This window comes from Martes martes (assembly GCF_963455335.1).
Source record: "Martes martes genome assembly, chromosome: 6".
NCBI lineage: Eukaryota > Metazoa > Chordata > Mammalia > Carnivora > Mustelidae > Martes > Martes martes.
The window spans coordinates 115,175,685-115,196,459 of NC_137893.1; the positions used below are offsets into that span (position 1 = coordinate 115,175,685).

The 20,775-nt window shown below is 47.7% G+C and overlaps 1 protein-coding gene across 3 annotated transcripts in view; it reads right to left on the bottom strand.

The window, feature by feature from the left end:
* BRPF3 (bromodomain and PHD finger containing 3) overlaps window positions 1-20,775 on the bottom strand; it is a 34,307-nt gene that overhangs the window by 7,668 nt on the left and 5,864 nt on the right. For 2 of the 3 annotated variants that reach the window (XM_080806972.1, XM_080806971.1), the window contains exons 3-11: window positions 18,920-19,076; window positions 16,301-16,432; window positions 14,141-14,269; window positions 13,537-13,849; window positions 12,500-12,805; window positions 10,385-10,891; window positions 7,474-7,567; window positions 3,413-3,510; window positions 44-141 (exon numbers count right to left, since the gene is read on the bottom strand). In XM_080806972.1, coding sequence (XP_080663098.1) covers window positions 44-141; window positions 3,413-3,510; window positions 7,474-7,567; window positions 10,385-10,891; window positions 12,500-12,805; window positions 13,537-13,849; window positions 14,141-14,269; window positions 16,301-16,432; window positions 18,920-19,076 — 1,834 coding nt within the window. The remainder of the gene's footprint in view (window positions 1-43; window positions 142-3,412; window positions 3,511-7,473; window positions 7,568-10,384; window positions 10,892-12,499; window positions 12,806-13,536; window positions 13,850-14,140; window positions 14,270-16,300; window positions 16,433-18,919; window positions 19,077-20,775) is intronic. The other variant, XR_013967037.1, reaches the window with a different exon arrangement.

A 20,775-nucleotide genomic window follows, 5' to 3' on the forward strand; every position in this document is an offset into this window, starting at 1 on the left:
CAGCCCAGGGGAGGGAGGAGAGTGGTGTCTGGGGCAGACTCACCAAGGCAGGGTAGGAGGGATAGCCTCGGCACTTGGCCCACACCAGCTCCAGGGGCTCCAGGTCTCCGCGGTCTTCAAAGGGCATCAGGAGGCTTCTGCCTGGGGGTGGGGGAGGGGAGGAGACAGCACCCAAAGGGGACTTGGAATGGTGCCCAGGAGGCCTGCCTGTGGCCTCCATTTGACTGGGGCAACCCAGGAATGAGTCAGTCACATCCCCTCCACCCTTCCTCTTCCCTGGCCTTTCCTTAGTTCTTACGACTAGACCAGAGGTCGGCAAACTTGTTTTGTAAAGGGCCAAACGATAAGTATTTTAGGTTTTACAGTCCACATGGTCTCTATTGCAACTACTCAACTCTATTGTTGCAGCATGAAAACAGCCATAGATATTCTGTAAAGGAATGAATATGGCTGTGTCCCCATAAAATTTTATTTTTAGGCACTGAAATTTGAATTTCATGCAATTTTCATGTGTTATAAAATATCATTCTTCTTTTGATTTTCTTTTCAATCATTTAAAAATGTAAAAACCATTTTAGCCTGCAGGCCCTACAAAAAAACAGGCAATATGTTAGTTTGCTGACCTCTGGACTAGAACCCTAGGATGGTATTCCTTGGAAAAATATGACTGCTTCATCACCAGGACCCCAAGAAGAAGAATGACAATGCGACCTGACAAAACCACAACCTGCTCTCTGGGCCTCCCTGCGTGGTGAGCCTCCCAATGGAGGCTTCATGGAAAAAGATGCCTGGGACAGACATCCCAGGAAAACCACTTGCTAATAAATGAGTTCTTTCCTGACAGGGCCACGCCTGGCCACCCAGGTCACCTGGATACACAGGACTCAGCAGAGCCTAGCAGGTCTGCAGGTCCCTCATGGACATGCTTTTCTCAGAACCTTACACGGTGTCCCACTCGGGGCAGGCACCACATCTCTCCAGCTTACTCTGTTCTACACCCAATGCGCCAGCACACGTGGATGACTTCACAAACGCTCCTGAACAGAAAGAGGAACCTCCCTTCCCCTCCCCGCAGCTAGAAACTGAGAACTCAAGGTGACCAAGCGCAATCAAGGAAAAGGCCCCAGACTTTTCCAGACTGGAAATTATATTCCTAAAGAATATTACCACCCTCATTTATAATTAAAAAAAATGTACTACTACTAATGAGGTATTGTTTCTTTTTTAAAGATTTATTTATTTGAGAGAGAGAGAAAGAGAGGACATGAGCCAGGGAGGGGGTGTGCAGAGAGAAAGGGGAAGCACTCTCCCTGCTGAGCAGAGAGCTGGACACAGAGCTTGATCCCAGGACCCCAGGATCATAACCTGGGCTGAAGGCAACCGCTTAACAGACTGAACCACTCACGCACCCCAAAGTATTGTTTTTTATGCACTGGGTCAAAAGCAGTAACAACAAAAGGATAAAATCTAATACTAAAGAGGAAGGCTGTGGGGAAACTGCTGCAATCACACACTGTTGAAGAAATTGCAGACCAGTCTAATCCTTAAGAATATAATTTGGCAGGGGGCACATAGGTGGCTCAGTCGATTAAGCATCTGACTCTTGATTCTTGCTCTGGTCATGATCTCAGGGTCCAGACTGAGCCCTGCGTCAGGCTCCATGCTGAGCAGGGAGTCTGCTTGAGATTCTCTCCCTCCGCCCCTCCCCCTGCTTGCATGTATGCACTTTCTCTCTCCCTCTCACTCTCTCTAAAAATAAATAAATCTTTAAAAATATATATAATTTGGCGGTATGTCTCAAGAGCCATTAAAAAAAAAGTATGAATCATCTGCTTCAGTACATTCCTTCCGTGGGAATGTATTCAAAGAAAAATAACTTTAAAAATGAATAAAAGGATTTTGGACAAAAATACACATTTACTACATTATGTATAATGTTGAAAGTTGGAAATAACCAAAAGTCTAACAATAAAAGAGTTAAGTAAACTATAATGCACTGATTGGAAGATACGTTGTTCCACTAATACAAGATAAATAAAGATCGTGTCAACATGAAAAAAGTATGAGAGAACGTTGAAAAATGCAGAAAATGAAATGTTCTGAATTAACATTTTGTTTAAAATGTGCCTAAAATAAACAGAAGGCCACAGAGAGAAATGAAGACAACTGTGTTAAGGTGATGATGGGACATCAGAGGGTCGAAATTTTTACAAATTTCCTTTGGCATCATTTTATAAGTATATAGTTTTAAAGATAAGAGTAAAATGTCACTACCAGAATCACAATGTAGGTGCCAATCTGCTGCCAGTTTTGTGTTAGATGCTGATCCAATTCATCTAGATATGAGCCCTGCTTTCTGGGCGCTGACAGTCAGACAACAGTGAAACACACAGGCATGCATTCCTCAACACACGTATGAGAAAGAAACTGATGCTAAGGAAAAGTAAAGCGGTTGGGAAAAGGAAAGGAGAGGCCCTGATGCCTGTGTGTTATATGGAAGCTTCACGGGGCATCCAGAGTGCACCACCCTGCCGCACAGGAGGGCTGCACAGAGATGGACCGCCCCCACTCCACCTGAGCACCGACCAGCCCTCTCCTATGGCCCTGCCTTGTCCTGTTCTTGAACCCCTCGGTCCATGTATGTCACTGTTTGGACCAGCCGGAGTAGAATGTCTCATGAGGTCGGGGCTGGAAGCACTGGATCCCATGAAATCCCAGGGCAATGTGTGAGATTCAGTGATCCAGGCTGTCACTGATCGCTCCAGTGAGGGCAGACTGGCAATGTCTCTGGAAACTACAAGTACACACTTCTCTCATGTACAGCAGCTCCACTTCTCTACAGAAGTGCGTGCTCCCCAGCGATACAAAATGATCTGTGTACAAGTTGCTCACTGATTGTAACAAAGAAGTGAAAACAACCTACATGTCCATCTGTGAAGGACTGGCACTCCTAGATAATGGGACATCAGGCAGCCAATAAAAAGCACAGAAGCATCTCCAAGATATATTATTAACTGAAAAAAGGCATGGCTTAGAGGAACACATGTATATTAGCTTCTCTACGCACTCTCCTAAATATATGCATAGGTCTTGGCTTATATAAATTTCATCTAGGGAGACATAAAAGAAACTGCTAGCAGTGGTTGTTCTAAGGAAAGGACCCCTGGCTTTTCATTATGCACCCTTTTGTACCTTTTTGATTTTTGTTATCATGGGCATATATTACTATTCAAAATTAGGATGAAGTTCAAAAAAAAAAAAAAAAAAAGAGTTTGAATGGCCTGGGAGGGGGAGCCATCTCCACGCCCGTGCCCAAGAGTTTTAGGAGCTACGGGTCTGGCTGCAGCCCATAGAGCTGGTTCTTTGGAAGGCCTGCCCCCCTCCCCAGATCCACCAGTACACCGCTCCTCACCTGAACTGCTGTAGTCAGAATCTCCATTTACACCTTCCAGGAAGGGGACTCGAGATAGGGCTGGCTTCCCACGGCTGCGTTTGGGGGGTGTCAGACCACTGCATATAGACCAAGAAGGCAGAGGGAGCAAAATGAGCAATTTCAATGACTAACACATCCACTGCTGCTCTCCTATGTCTGAGAGGAGGGGAGCTGCAAAAACCCTTCAAAGAGAATAGTTTCTCATCTTCCCCTAATAACTTGCACTAACCCATGATATGCTTCCGACCACAAAGTTCCTATGAGGCTTTGAGGGACCACTTCATCCATGTGGAAGGGCTCTGGATAGAGATGCCTGCTTCCCTGCCCAGGGACCTTGGCCTTCACCCAGAGGAAAGGTCACTCCAGGCACTTGTCAATCCTTCCAGGGTTTAAGCAGCCTAGTCATGAGGAGCGCCAGTCTCACATCTGTCCAGATTTCTTCTACTCTGTGGTTCACGCTGCTTCTTTAGAAAACAATTTATTTTTGAGGTACAAAAATGCGCCTCTTTCCCAAACTTTCTATAAAGGACATGTCTTACTTCCTTAATTAGAAAAGACATTTTTGGGGGGCTCCTGGGTGGCTCAGTGGGTTAAAGCCTCTGCCTTCAGCTCAGGTCATGATCCCAGGGTCCTGGGATCGAGCCCCACATCGGGCTCTCTGCTCAGCGGGGAGCCTGCTTCCTCCTCACTCTCTCTCTGCCTGCCTCTCTGCCGACTTGTGATCTCTGTCTGCCAAATAAATAAATAAATAAATAAAATCTTTAAAGGGCCCACAGGGAAAAAAAAAGACATTTTTTTAATTGAAAAAAAAAATCCACTTCTCACTTCCACTTTGTGTGTGAAGTTTTTCTTAGACAGAGATGGATTTTTTTTTTTAACAAATAAGACCAATTTTTTCTCATATGGTTACTGCAAAGAAGTAAAAAATTTATATATATTAGACAAAGACTAGAAGATACTAAAGCAAAAATGAGTACGGTAATATCAGAGTAATGGTATACGTGGAACCCACCCAAGCATCTGTATTTTTAAATAGCTCTCAATGCAATTCTAACGTACACCATAGTTGTGAGCCTCTGGGCATGATGTAGCCAGGGTTTGTTCCCATCCAAACAGTGAGAAATATCACTCCTATGTAATTTTTTCAACAAAAAAGAAATGCTTAAAAGATGGGGCACCAATCTGCAGAAGAGTAGAAATGCTTAGGACACCCCTGGTGGGATAAAAGGAGGCCGGCGTCAGGACTGGCTGGAGAGAGTAGGGTACTCCTGTTTTACTGAATCAAAGCTGACTTTATTATGGTCTTATTCAGAAAACCTTGCACAACCAGAACCCAATGAATCCTAATCCTTCAGTAACTGGCAGGTTGGTAGCTTTTTTTTCCTGCTAGTCAAAATTAGAACCTGTTTAGGAAAAAAAAAAAAAAAAATTAACACCCGGTTTACATTTCGGATTCAGTTCCCACTCACCCTATAAAAATCTGCCACTGGGCTTAGAGACTCTGAGGCCTCTCAAAGTTCCTACCATGGATCTGGGGAGACATCTTCAAATATGACAAAAGAGGGCACAACAGAGAGGTTACAAGAGAAACTTTGGAGCCAGACTACCTGGGTTCAGAACCTGGCTCTTCTATTCATTCGTTCTATGACGCTGAGCAAGTTACCTACCCTCTCTGAGGCTGGTGTCCCCATGGGCTGCTGTGAGGATCTAGTGCATTAATACACAGAAAGCACTCACATACCCAGTACTCAACAAATGACAGATGATAGTTTTATAACAAATACTATTATATGAAGGGCAGTAAATTTTAATTTCTCACTTTAAATATTATAAACTACTAATGTTGTGTACTATCAAATGATGAGCTCTGAGGAGGAAGAGCTCAATAAAAGAAGATACAACAAAACTAGGTCCGTGTATTCCTGTTTCATAGAAAAGCACAAGTGACTCAACCTGGCCAGCATTTCAGCCCTCTTCCCAAGTTACCGCAGATCTAAGCAGCCAATCCAATCTATAATTACTTTGTTTACTGGTCTAACATTCATCTGTCCCTTTTAAAAGATAAGCTCCATTAGAACACATCTTATCAGTACTTAGAACAATGCCTGGCTTGAGATAGGTGCTCAATTATTAATAATTGAGTAAGTGACCCATAGAAGGCACAGCCCCAGTCTGCTCAGAAAATCATCAGGAAAGATAAACCCCAGCATAGGTACGCAAGGTAATAGGATTAGTGAACACAGGTTCTTTCAAGGTTTTTTCTAATTCTGGGATTATATGATTCCAGTTTAATTAGTAACTAAAAGGGTGACTGGGTGGCTCAGTTAGTTGAGCAGCTGACTCGGTTTCTGCTCAGTTTATGGTCTCAGGGTCTCGAGATCAAGTCCCACATCGGGCTCCGTGGTTAGCACAGAGTCTGCTAAAGTTTCTCTCTCCCTCTCCTTCTGTCCCTACCCTCTATGTGTGCATATTCTCTCTCCCAAATAAATAAAACTTCAAAAAAAAATTAGTAAGTAAAATCTTTATGTACTTATCACCACAGTGTAGGGAGTAAAAAAGGAAAGAAAAAAAAAGGAAAAAAAAATCTTATAGTTGGGAGTCCTGAATCTCCTATTTTAAACCCTGAAATTCCACTGAGTTCCACTGAGTTAAAGAGGAAATGCCTTCCAAGGGCATTGTTCCCACACTAAGCAGGGCTCTAGAGAAATTGGTGGCATGGACTGGAGTTCCACACAAAAGCAAACACACAGCCCAATCAGCAGGCTAACCAGAGGTTGGCCTGGCTCCCTTCCTGTGGTTCATGGCTGGGACGAGAGCCCTTCATGGAGCAAAGGGCCCAACACACCTTCCACCCTTAGTCAAGGGCTAAGAGGGGATACTTTGTTAATCTACTCCTACCTTATGCCAATGAACTGGGTTTCCAGGCATCATTATCTTTGAAAGGACTCAGGAATTCCAACCCAGGGCCAAGGTGAAAGCATCCTGTAAGATTTTGAAAGCTCTGCCTCCTCTATGCCTAATACTGTGTTTCTTCCCATCCACTGCCCCTACATCTCTAGACGCCATGGAAGAAGAAAGCTAGGGTGATTTTGAGGCTTGGTGGGAGGGAAATCTCAAAGGAACCACATACCATGGCAGGGGTCCTCCCACAGCCACACATGGCCCCTGCCCCCAGAAGCCCAGTAGCCACAGTAGAGTGAGTACTAACAAAACACACACTCAACCTGCCTTGGAAGCACTTCAAACCTGGACGCAGAGTCTTTTGGTGCTGCCCTGGGACCTCTCGTCCCCTACTCTGAACCCAGGATCCATTCAATGGCCATATTGGGGGACCATGAGTTAGCTTTCAGGACTTGTTTCTCCTCTGTGGCACCGAGGGTCTCCCATTTCCAAGAATCCCACTCTCCATGGTGTCTGGCAGAGCACCCATAACACAGTGTAGGGATCCAATAAACTCTTGGACTTGGAAGAAACTTTAATGTTCTGGTCTCAGAAAGCCTCCCTTCTGGTAAAAGAATGGAAAAAGAAACCCATCCTTTCCCAACTCAAGGATGGCAGAAGAGCTGGGGCCTTTGAATAAATGGCTATTCCAAACTTCCTATCTGCTCATTTCTTATTTGCCCACCACACCTCTCAAGATGCCTTTGCTTCGATACCCCAAAAGGCAAAAGACAAAACCGTGTCTGGAACTAGGTTATCAGAGCAGTCCAGCAGGGAAGGTGGGGGATTGGCTCAAATGCTAACTTCACTGGGCAATAGAGATTTGGCTGTCCCTGCCCTCTGGAGCCAAATTCAGCTCTACAAACCCTGGAAAGCATCAGCGCCACTCCTCCCCTCCCAGTCAGATCAGCCTGCGAGGCAAGGGTTATCCCCATTTCCTAGGAGCTACCAGCATTATAGACCAGAGGCCTCAGGAAATAGCAGGAGTGGGGGAAGAAAAATCTTACAGAAGCAGGAGGAGGTTCCATCTGTAGCTGAACAGAGAATAAAGGGCGAGATGGCAGAGCTGCCAACAAAGATTTGGGAACAACTGTTCTTACCTGCAAGCTTCAAATGCCAGTCCGCCACTGAGACCCAAACTACATTCGGAGTCAGACCCGCTTTCAGTGTGTTTTCCAAAGCCGTTGATCACGCCTGCCAAGGACACAGAGTAAGCCTCAACGCGGAAACCCCCTTCCCCGACCCGTGCTGGTGTGTGAGGCAGCCGCCTCAGGAGGGCTCAGTGAGGACGGTGGAAGAGGGTGGCTGTTCTTCCCACATGGGAAATAGGTCTTGGGTGGCGGAAAGAACCCAGTGAAGATTTGGGGGAAATGTCGACTAGGGCAATGAGCAGACACTGCATTTTCCTTCCCATCCCTCTGGTTTAAGGGAAACACAGCACACAGTTCACACCAGTTACTGTCAGTTGGCTACAAAAGGAAATACCAAGACTTCCCTCCTCCAGCTGGCTCCTAAGTCCCTGGATCTGCTTCTAATTTCAAGTCTCAATTATCAGGGAGTCTCCTCTGCCTCTTGGGGAGCCCACCCACCTTGCCTCTCCAGATAAACACTCACACACCCTATCCATCACACAGCTGGCAACAGCTAGCTTCATTCTTTTGGGATGGTGTCAGAGGAGGTCGGGGCAGGGTAGTGGCTGTGTCAGTCCCACCCCAAGATACCTAGCAGAGCTGGTCAGAGCTGAGGATGGGGGACTTGAGCACCTCTAAAGCAGACCTGATCTTGCTGGCCTGGGAGTCAAGAGTTCCCTGGGTCCTGGACTGGGCTCTGAAATACACATCCCTTTTCCTTTTTAACCTCTTCTTCTCCATTTCTGAAAATAATACCTTCTTACTTAAAGAGAACAGTATTAGGTATGAATGAGAGAAGTCTGTTTACAGAAAGGGGCCCTTTGGAGGAAAGGAAAGGCTGTCTGGTCATCCCAGGGACATGATGCTCACGAGCTGCCAAGGCTTCCAACTCTCCTCTCTATTCCCTGATTCCTAATCACATTCCAGAGTCCTAGGAGTCTGGAAGCTGAGCCAAGAGCTCAAGAGCTCTCGGTCACAGACACCTTGGCCAGAGAACTGTGAGTATAAGCTACACCTGTAAAAGCAGGTGCCTGAGCCAAGATATCTGGACTCTAACCTGGCTCTGCCTCTAATGTTACAGCTTCTGTTTAAATCACGAAGCCAGCTGCATCTCAGCTGCCTCGACTGCCAAAGATCACCACCTATTTTGGGGAGACTCCACTAAAGTCATACAGAAATATTCGGGGGGCCAGGCCTCTGGGATGGTGGGGGAAGAACAGATTCTAGCAGGTTCCCAAGCAGTAGGCCCTCTCAGGTTGGATGAGCCTGACAGCCAGACCTATTTCCCAATAGCGGGATTTTTCATTTTTAGTGCACAGCCCTCTCAGTGCTGTCTGGCTGCTCCTCACGGAGCGGAGACGACCGCGGTAACTGCGACCATCGACTGGTGAGTGCCAAGTACTTCAAAAAGGCTATTTCCAATTCTTAGAGCCTCCTACTAGAAATAAGAAATAAGTCTGAAAGGTTAATTCATCTGCCCAAGCCTATACAACTGGTCAGAAGATGGGACTTGAACCCTGGTCTGCCTAACTCCAGGCCTCAAATCTTGGTTCCATATACTAATCTATTGACGGGGAAGGGAACGTATTGCTAGAAACAAAGTGTTAGGCGGGAAGACAAAAAGCATATGCTGGCCACACAGCCCAAAGCCACCACATAAAAGAACGAGAACAACATGAAAAGCAAAAGCCCAGAGCGGGCCCCTCCCACCAAGCAAGCTGCCCTCCCCCATCCCACTGAGACTGCACGACACTGTCTGCACCTCCAGGCCCCCCTCACCCATGCAGCCTTGGCTCCTGGTGCTCCAAGAAGCCCCTCTTCAAACTGTCCCTCACAGGCACTCTGTCCTTGTTTCCATACACACGGGCCTGAGCCCTTGGCTCCATCTACTCCCCACTATTCCGCCTTCCTCCCACAGGACCAGCTCAGGCCCCACCCCCTCGTGAAGCTTTCCCAAATCCTCTAGCTCCTAGTCCCTGCCTGCCTCCAGCAGTGCTGTCCCCAACACACAACCACGTACGGTCCTTCTAACATCTGTGCACCTCAGGACACTATCTGGTCTCCCCCCTGGATTGTGGACTCTTCCAGAGCTGGAACTCAGTCTGACTTACTGTATGACCCTGTGACCAGCTTGTGCTGGATGTGTAGTAAGGACTCTTTAGTGACAGAGCCCCCATTAGCCAGCCCTGGAGCCTCGTCTCCACCCACACCCTGGCTAAAGCTGCTGCAACCGCACTGGCTTCCTCACTGGCCCAAGCACGCAGGCATTTCCACTTCCAGGGCCTGTGCACTTGCTAGCCTATCTTTTTGAAGTGTTCTTCCCACAGATACCCAAACGGCTCATGCCTCCAACTCCTTCAAATCTTTACTCAAATGTCCTCATCTCAGGCCTCCCCAGGCCACCCTCTCTAATACCACCCCAGTAGCCCCTATTCCCCTTTCCTGCTAGACTTTTTGCCACAGTTTCTAATGGAAAATACGATCTATTCATTTGCTTTTAGTCTTTCTCCCCTACAAGGGAGATTTTTGCCTTTTGCTCACTGATTTTCCCCCCATGCCTAAAATAATGCCTCACAGAATTATCTGATGAATGAATAAACTAAAGTGAAGATAGTAACTACTTTATATAGCATACAGATTTGCATTCCCTTCAGGGCCAAAGAGGGCCCCAGACACAATCTGGCCGTCTCAAATTACTTTCTCAAAGCCTTTTCCTCCAGGCCCCTACTCATGCGCCAGGCCCAACTGTAAACTATGGAGCCCTCAATGCTTCTATTGGGTCCACAGGGACCATGAGGGAGGCAGCCAACTAGGGGGGTGCTGGCTGGCAAGGCAAAGCAGGAAAGCAGATGAGAAGTAGAGAAGTCACTGGTGTGGTCACCTGTCTCCTCTTCCAGTCGGGGGGACCTCTCCCCTTCGCTCTCACTACAGCTCCTGCTCCTTGGCCGTTTCCGGGAGTGCCGTTCATCATCGATGCTGGCCGGAGAGGCAGGAGAGCCCACTGCAGCGTGGTCCTCGCCATTCTCCAGGGCCCTATCTGGGCTCCTCTGTAGCTTAACCCCATTCTTGGCCTTCTTGAAGAGCACTGAGGTGCGGCGGCCCACACCACTGAGTGGGGCACCAGCCGGGGCATCAGGGGCCATGAGAGATACTCTGTTGATGCCATTGTCACTGAGCAGGCGTTGCAAGGGCTCACTCCCAATCTGCAGAGGGGATTTTTCCAAGAGCTCATCTTCTTCCACCTTTTTGGGCTTTAGGAATCGGCTTGGAGGTTTGCTATCGTTTATGGGTTTCAGAGTAGGGGGATCTGGAGGCGAGTCTTGCTCGGACAAGGAAGGTGCAGGCCCAGTGGGCTCCAGGGTTGGTGGGGGAGGCAGTTTGGAGTCATCTGTTAGAGAAAAAGAGAACCTGCTTGAACATTTTAGAAAAAGTCTGCCCCTACAAGCCAGATACTGACACTGATGACCAAGAACCAAAGACATGGGCTATTACAAGTCTTGACGCATATGCCAGGTCTCCTTGTCTGAGGCAAAGAGAATGTAGAATTAAGTTTTATCTACATTAATGATTCTGAACCATGTGTATTAGAATCACCTAGGAAGTTTCTTAAAAACTCCAGTGTCAAGGTCCTATCCCAGACCAACTGAAACTAAATCTCTAACTATGGGGTATTTTTTAAAAAAGCTTTACCAGGTGAGTCTGATGAAACGAGTGTTACAAACCATTACTCCACACCTGAGAAAACTGAAAGCCACCTGGCTTCAATCCTCAGGCAAGTTCAGCTTTACAGATAAGAGGTACACAATGCCCATTCGACTGTGTTTTCCCTTCTGCCAATGTATTTTGTCTCCTATCACCCAAGTAAAGCAAGTAGGACAAACAGAAAGAATAAGTTTACAAATGTGGAAAAATTAGGGCAAGTAAGTTAAATCAGTGGTTCCCAAACATGTCTGTTCGTTTGCCTTGTGAAACTTTTAAAAATTACAACTTTCAAGCCACAGCCCAGACTTCCTTCATCTGACTCTTTGAGAAGAAAGGCCTGAGAATTTTGTTTTGAAACACGCTGGGAGAAGCTCTTCTGGCCAGTCACTGGGCAGGACTCTGCACTGCCACAGCCCAGGAATGGGATACAAGTGGCATGCGGACTGCCACCTAGGGAATCAGAAAGAGTAACTGCTAAATGGGACCTCCCAGCCATGTCCTTATTCTTGGTCAACCTAAAATAAAATGGGCCATTTCTTGCAATTTGACCCCTTACACTCTGGAGATAACCGAACCCTTCTAGGCTGTGTGGATGACAGATCATCCCCCCAAAGCTGTAGGCTCAGCTCTGAGGACCTGTATGAGGAGTACAATTTTGTCCCCAATGAAGGGGAAGGATGGAAAGCAGCTCAGCTTTACAGCTGGTGAGAATCACCTCTGGACGTCTCTTGCAATCTGGCCTTTCTGTTTGGGATGGGCCTGTAGACTTGGCCAGCTGGGGTCAAAGTCATGAGGTAGCTCAAGAAGCCAGACCATCTTTAGGGTCTTTCTTCCTTTTCTATCCTCCTACCCCACAACTTAATCTGCTCTAAGAGCCTATCCGCGTGATGGCTCAAGGTGAGCTAATATTTAACTACTATGTGCAATACAGCCATATCAGGTACAAAACACTATAATGCTTCCTTACTGGTTAGTGAAGACCAGCTGGGCCCCAGTCTCTGAAACTCCCCAAACCTGTCCACAATCTAGCAATTTAATATCCCCGTCAGTGGTCCCCAAGAACACACTCCAATACAACAGCCAACATCCACTCTGCTGACTTTTGGTCTCTACTGCTTATTAAATATTTTGGATATCATCTCTGGATATACATGGAAGTACGACCCCTCCAACAGTTTTTGCTTGCCCACAAGGGTCAGACCTAAGCTCAGGGAAGGATGCTTCCACTATGGGATTTCAGCTCAACCCTTACTCCGTTACATAGGCCTCCAACCCCGATTGCCCCGTCTCTCACCTCTGTCCCCATCGTCTTCTGGCTCCTCCTGTGGGGCCTGCTCCAGCACAGCCGCATCCCCCTGGGACCCTGCTGGCAGCTCCCCATTGGACACAGTCTTGTTCAGTGATGGTGGCTGTGGTGGTGGTGGTGGCTGTGCCAGCTTCTGCCGAAGAGCATTGATCTCCCTGCGCAGTAGGCGGACGCGGCGGGTCCGGGCCCCACTCGACCGCATGGCGCTCACCAGGTCCAATTTCTCCAGCAGCTCCTTCAGCTGCACCTCCGGGGACAAATGGGCCCGGTTCTCTGGGATGAGGATGTTGTCCACTGCCAGGGAGAAGGGAGGACAGAAGGGGCTGAAGGACCTGCCCAGCCCAGGGCAAAGGGAAGGGACTGAGTCCCTCGGATGCAAAATATTCTCCTGGAATGCTTGGGCCAGTGGCTTCTAGCAGTGTCACTGTGAGGCCTTGGCCCTGGTAACACCACCGCCCGAGGGCAGCCACAGGGACAAGGTCAGAATCTGGGAAACATCTGCAGGAAGCAGTTCACAGTCATAATTACAGGCTCCATGGAGCAGGCACGAGGCAGCTTGGCAATCCCCCGGCCTGTGACTGGCTACTGCCACCGAGAAGCAGAGAGCAGGGACAGGCAGAGTGCAGGGCTCAGAAGCAATTCCATTTTCCTGCCCCTCTACCTCCACTGCTCTGAAAGAGCCAGACATACTCTAGCATTGCACTCTCCCTGCTCCATGCTCCAAAGCCACAGAGAGGGCGTCCAGAAGAGGAAGACCCCTCGTAAGGATTTAGCTTTTCAAACAGACAGCTAGTACCTGATTTCCTTTCCTGCCACTCAGGAAATACTCGGTGAATGAGTTAAACTTTAACTCCTGGAACTACTGCAGCCACAAGCAGGTATATCTCAGCCTGTGCCTACTCTCAGCTCTCCTCCTCATGTCTACCCTATATAGCTCCAAGGCCCACCCTGATCCCTGGCTCTCTGGGCTCCATCCCTGTGCCTCCTCCTGGTCCCTCTTCTCCCCACCCATCCAGGCTTCTCACCGTCTTCCCAGGAGAAGCGGTAAAAGTCCTCCAATTTGGGTGACTCAGGCAAGTGGGTGCCCCTCTCGGGGTCATAGCCGATGTTCTCTGCCTGCCGCCGGGCATGCCGCAGAATGGCCCCTCCCAGGTCCCGCAGGCGGACAGCTGCTCGGTGGAAAATTGTGTCTTTAGCATTATACTTCATGCAGTTGGTAACTATAAGGTTAAAGTCCTCCTCAAACTCCTCCAAGGTGCGGTACAGGTGAGACTCCAGCTTCCGCCTCATAGTAGAAAAATCCATTGGCTTGGATATGAATTCCAGGTAATCTGGAACCTAAACATATAAAACCTGTACAATTACAATAACCATTTACTAGCCAAACAGATGCACCCTTCACCAGTACTCTTGCCTCCCCGTTTTCTGGTTTGGCACGCTGGCTCAGGCAGAGCCCCAAGGCCCTGGTTCCCCCTGGCCTGCTGACCCCTCACCCTGGGCAAGTCTACTAGCTTTGCCAGAAACCCACAGGTTTTGTCCACCCTATGGCCCAACCCCTTCCTGGCCTACTCAGACCCTGCTTCCAATTCAGGAGGGGCTCACTGCTCGGGAAGTGGTGAGGGAACTTGCCTCACTCAGGTTGACAGGTTCAGCAAAGATGTGAGCTGGATCTTTCTCCTGTAGCAAGTCCAGTGTGGTCCTCAGCAGCACGTTGAAGGGCATCAGCTCTAGCTCCATGGCAGCCTGCTGGACCTTAACCTGTGGAGAAGGTGGAAAGAGATCAGGATATCCCTTGTAGAGAGGCACCCAACAACTTCTTGGTAACTTAACTTTCACCAATCATGTACAACAAATTTTCACAGGACATAAGCTGACCAGTATATGAGGAGCAATCACCCAGCCCTCAGCCCAGAAATAATGACCAACAGCTATCACTTTGCGGCTGTTTCCTTTGTATCAAGCACCATACCAGAAACTTATAATAATATGTTAACACTTTCATAGTCCTTCTTAAATGCCAAGTAACAGTTTAAACATTTTATATCATATTTTATATAAATACAAGCATTTTATATAATATAACAAGGTAGGTACAGATGAGGCATTTTACAAAGAAGCAACTGAAGCACAGCGAGAGTAACTGGCCTGAGGCTACACAGCCAATAATGGGCAGAGTTGGGATTCAGTCCCCGACAGTCCAATTCCAGTGTGTGCTCCTGACTATTATGCCGTGCTGTCTCTCTAGATTACCTCAGTTTATCATCACAATAACCCTGAGGGAGAAATGGCTATTATCCCCATTTTACAAATATGGAAACTGAGGTTTGGACAGAGGAGGATGAGAAGTCACTAACCCGACAAGATAGGATTTGAAGCCAGGTCTGACTTCATTCAAAGAGCAGACTGATGATATAAAATGCGACTTGGGCCAGAATTCTCACTTAGTATGCTGAGGTATCGATCCCACTAGCCCTTGGGGCATCTGGGTTGGCCTGGGATAACGAGGGCCTGGAGGACTCCCTCCTCAGGGAGCAGCAGCCTTGTGCATTTTCAGTAGTATGTTGCACAAATGAGATTTTCTATGTATGCCCTAACATTACAAGGTTGGGAAGCCAGGGTTTAGGCTATGAAATGTTCCTTCTTCCTGGTGACATCAAAACAGGCCTGCCTGCTTCCTTTTCCCTTTTACTTCCCTGAACCGGAGGCAAGAAGCAAAGCTCAGCTGTGGGACCAGGCCTGAGATGGCACAGGCAGTCTGAATCCATGGAGAAGTCCTGAGATGCCCTCCAAGCCACCCACACATGCTAGGTACGGCAAGAGCTGCCCAGTCTCTCAGAAGCCTGTAGCCTCTGAGAGAAGGGCTTGTGCTGGGGCTGAACAGTGAAGGAGGGTTTGGACAAAGAAAGAAAGGAACATCTTTAACCCAGGCCTCTGAAGCATACAAGTAACAGCTGCTATTCCTAGACTGAATAGAACAATTTTGGCTTGTCATTCATTCAATTAATAGTATTTACTCTCTGCCATGTGCAGAGTGTGCCAGTGGACACTTCAGAGAGGCAAAGACGATCATTAATGATAAGCTGACACTTCAATAGCCCCTATGACGTGCCAGGCACTGTTCGAAGTTCTTCATATATACTAATATATCTCCTCTTCACAACCTTATGACATGGGTTCTATTATTCCCCCCATTTTACAGTCAAGGAAACTGAAGTATAAAGAGATTAAGCAACTTACCAATGTCACATGAGCACTAAGTGACAGAACCAGGACTTAAACTCAGATCATGTGGTGGCACAGCTCATATTCCTAAACCCTGCATTACACCACCTGCCTCAACGTTCCCCATGCTTAGATGCTCAGATCCTCCTTGGCTAAAGGTTGGAAAATTTCAATTAATCAAGACCATAAATGTTTTAAGGGCCAAGTGAAAACCCTCGGAAGCTCCCAGGCCAGCAGTGATGCCCATCAGAATGGCCTGAGAAGCTTTTCAAAATACTCAAGACCAGACTCTGTCTGAGATTTTCTGAGTCAGAAACTCTAGAGATGGGCTCAGGCATATGATAATAAGCCTCTGCATGAGGCCACTAGATGCTGAATCCCGGTGGTTAGAAGCCATGCGCAGCATTATACCCAATACAGACTAGCAGGCCTTGGAGCATCCAGTGCTGAGCAGGAAAGGGAGGAAGTGGACACCAGGCAGAGGTTCCTGGCTCTCCTGATGTCACACTGGTAAGTGGGAGAAAGAGATCTTGAACAAAAGCCCTGAGGCTGGCAGCTCTTCCCCACCTGTTCCCGCTTGAGCTTCTCTCTTTTGCGAATCAGCTCAATCAGCAGCCGTGCCCGCTCCAAGTCATGACGGAGCTTCTGCCAGTATTTTAGCTCTTCCTTTACTGCACTCGTCTTCTCATCTTGCTCTCGCTGCAGGAAGGAAGGGAAAGGAAGGAGGAGCTGGAGACCCACTTCATGCCCAGAGTCCTCTCAGTGTTCCAGCCTCACAGGGTCTCGAGAGGTAAGGGCCCTGCACCCTGGTTGACCCACATTCCCAAGAACCCTTCTGCCCTCTCTGCCCCATGACTCCTTCCTGAGTTCCCCCAGCCTTGTAGCAACATTTCTTAACTGCCCCACAATAACCATGGCTGGAGTGAGAGCTGGGACTGCTTCCCTGCCTCCTAAGGATGCCAGGTGGCAGCTGTGCCCCTTGGGGCTAGAAGGAGTTTCAGAAGGAAACTAAAAGACACCTTGAGGTGAAAGAATTTCACCCTAGAGCTGCCACTTGGCTAGAAAACAAAGTGAAGTTCTTTACTACAAGCTTGTACTGACTGACTTAAACATACTTTAAAATACCACCAGCACCAAAAATCATGATTCCTGCCCTAGAAGAGGTTACAGTAGAGGTGGCGGAAGAACAGGCATAGGGTTTGACACACAAGGGCATAGCAGTATAAATATAATAAAAACTCAAGAGATACACTGAATATAAAATGCTGAGAGGATATAAAATAGAGAGGATCTGAGTGTGTTGGAGAGGGCCAGGGAAGGCTTACCATAGAAGCAATCTTACTAGGGTTTCACATGGTGATGGACATAACTGAACAAAACAAAGACCACAGGTAAGAAGTGTGAAGGCAGAATTAGTGATTCTTTGCTTGTTCTGCTGCCCAGAGCAGAACAGCTAGAGAACCACAAAAGCCAAGGAATATCCAGGAATTCAGCTAGTAAGAAGCCTCAACTCCAACAAAGGCACCGGGATGTGGCCTGCCTGGAAAGGGGAATATATTCTGGAAAAGGAATATACTGGAAAATGGTGTGTAAGACAGTATCTGTCGCACAGCAAAGAAAGAATTAGAGGTGGAAGACTCCCTAGAAAGCTATTGCTGAAATTAAGGGGGTGAGGGGCATGGGTGAGCAGAGGAGCTATAGCATGGGGACAAAGGACCACATACTGATAAACTCCTCCCAAAATAGCATAAGAGCTGATTGACTGTGGCTTGTCATGGAGGAAAAATCAAAAGTAACTCCAAGATGGGGAATGTCAGAGGTTAGGAGAGAGAAGGATCCATGTCAATAATGGGGAGGGGCCCCTGGGTGGCCCAGTCGGTTAAGTGTCTGGCTCTTGATTTCGGCTCAGGTTATGGTCTCCTGGGATCGAGCCCCATGTTAGGCTCCGCACTCAGTGGGGAGTCTCCTTGAGGATTTTCTCCCTCTGTCCCTCCCCTTGCTCTCACTCTCTTAATAAATCTTAAAAAAAAAAAAAAGGGAAAATACATTTACCAAGAGGAAGGAAGATAATGAATTCAGCTTCCAATACCTGAATTCTAGGAAACAGTATCTACATGGACATCTGTGGGGCCCCTGCCCCAGAAGGACTGAGATCAGAAACAAGGGATGAGGACAAGACAAGAAACATGGAGCTATTGCCACACTTACTTATAACTATGAGAGTGCAGGAGCTCTCCCAGCAAATGGGCAGCCAGTAGAGCCCCTGGGAATGTTACTAAGGGGAGTAAAAAGTCGGGTCAACATAAGGTGCAGCCAGCCACATGGAGAAGGAGGGAAATGGGGTCACAGAGAAGCTCTAAGACAAGGTGATCCATGATGTCAAATGCAGCACAATGGCCAATATGGTGAGAATGTGAGGTACGGCTTGCTGGGTTGGAAGGAGGTGTCTGATGTTCTAGGGGAGCCTACAGAGGAGCAGGCGGACCACTTCAAGGAGTGCAGACTTGCACTTCAGGACTTTAGGTAAAAAAGACAAAAGTATAATCAAATAGAACTCAGAGGGCATAAGAGTCACATAAAAGATTGCTTCATCTCTGGGGTGGTGGTGTGGAACTATTAGAAGGCAGAAGTAATGGAGCAAGTGAAGACAGAAAAAGAACTAAAGACGGTTGAAAAACAAAACAAGAAAAAAAAAAAAACCAGGAGGTCTCCAACCAATTCAGTAAATGCTAAACATGCAGGAGCTCTGTGGCTAAAAAGCTACCACAACTGGCCAGGCTCTGTGCTACAATTTAGATGGCATATTCGCGTGTTTTCTACGAAACATTTTTTGGCAGATGTCAGTATAGTGTCTTAAGGAAAGTGCTCCTTGTCCTAATTCATGCAACGCAGCTGCCTAGCCCTCATTCAACCCACTTCTTCCTTTCTGCCATGTCTATGAGGTTTTCCCTACATATATGGAAAGCTGGGCTTGCTCTCTACTCTCCCCTAGAATTTGCTTCAAAGTCAAGCCTCCCCATCCAGAAGGAGCTGCTGTCTGGGCCCAAGAACTCTACATGCTGGAGGTCATTCCTGGGAGACGCCACCTGGAGGGGCGACCGCCTACAGGCAAAGGCTCTGCAGAGCGCTCAGGGAGGGTGCCCCAACCATCCCCCCTCCTCTACCCCCTTTGATCACTTCACCTACCTGCTCGGCGTTTCTTTGGGACTGCAGGTGGGAGTGCAGGCGCCGGATGAGAGGGACGCCATTCCTTGCCTGCCGCTTCAGTAGCCAGTAGTTGTGAAGCCGCTGTATGAATTGGTTTTTCCTCTGAAAGGAGAGACCACTACAGATCTTGTTCAACCTTGAGTAGAGGCACAGGGAAGTGAAAGACAAGGTCAGTGGGCAACCCTGATTACAGCCTCCTTTTAAACCCTGTTTCATTTCTGAACCTTATATATAAAGGAAGAATAAAGTGGCCAAATGCCTCACCTCAGAGAAAGGCTTAAAAAAAGACAGCAAAGTTAAGCAGCTCAGATTCAGCATGAGATAGATGAGATAGATGTATCACTTGATCTTCCATCTCCTACCTTATAGTCCTGATTCTCCAAAAGAACACTTTCCCAGGAATCCTGTTTCCTACGGTCCCGGATCCTGAGAAACAGGCCTGTGCCCTGAACTCTTGATAAAGGCAGCAAAAGAGAGCAGGAACTTAAGTAAACCGTGGGCAATGTGGTCACTACTTCCTCTGCCCTGTGGCTGAGGGTCCCCCCAGACCAGGGAATAATCCACAGGCAAGCTGGAAGGAAAACTACTAGAAGTACACCAGGCTACTGCTTTCTGAGCTCAGATGCAACATCTTGGAGCTGTCCGACCTCTGGTTTTTCATGAAAGATCTCAGCAGCTTAAAAAGGTCTAATTTTGAACGAAAAGAAAAAAAAAAGTACTGGATAAGAGGATGGAGAATCTGAAAACTTAGCTGGCTAAACTAACCCAATAGAGGTCGTAAGGTCAGGATTTAAGCCAATAATACGTGGGGCGGGGGGTGGTGGTGGTGGGAGAGGGTGGGAGTGAAAGGGGTAGGAGTTAATGAGAGCCTGTAATCTTTATCCTACTAGCCCTGTTGTAAGGTTGGTAACATTAGTCTCACGGTAACAAAAGATGGAAAGGCAGCTTAGGAACAGAGGCTGGATGAACTGTCAAAGTCACTAATGTTGGAGGAGCTGGATGGGACGTGAATCGATGATCTCTCTGCTATAGCATCCTGTGTCCCAAAGTTGGCTCTCCACAGAGGAAGCAAGGCCTCTGTGCCCCTGTTGTGTTTCCTCCACTTTTTCTCTTCATCTCACTTCACTGAGAGGAAGATAAGTGTGGCTAAACAAGAAAGTAGAAGCTAAGGATGGGCATGGTGGGCTGGACGTTGCTCACCCAGGCCCTGTGCCTTTCCACAGTCAGACATTCCTGCCCCAAAGCCAAGCTTACGAAATCAAGGCCTAGCCTTTCCCCAGAGAACAGATCCCCCACCAATGCCCATGCCAAGCACACCTGCTCAGATGCAGGCAGTCCCCTCCCTCTACAACCTCTTCGCCATGGAGGGTTCCCACAGCATCTGTGCAGGTAGGGAAAAGAATAATAAAACAGCAGCAGCAGCAGTAGCCACCATTTATTGAGCGCTTACTATTTACCAGGCACTGTGCTAAGTGCTTTACTTATACCATCTCATTTATTTCTCACAACAACCCTATAAGACTCATTTACAAAGAAATAAGGCTTAAAGAAGTAACCTGCCAAAGGTCACACAGGTAGTAACAGGAGCATTCAAAGCAGGTCTGTCTAGTTTTTTATTAGCCAGCGTGCTATGCTGGCCCCTGTAAGATACATCTAACAGAGCACACGCGACAACCAAAAAAAAAGTCTAGTCGCAGGGCACAGCCACCCTAAGGATGTTACTAAGCACAGACCGGCTCAACAAAACGGAAGAGTATAGCCTACAACAGCTCTGTGACTAGAAGACGGTTCCAGCTGACTGAATTCTAACTCCAGCCATGGATTGCCACAAGAGC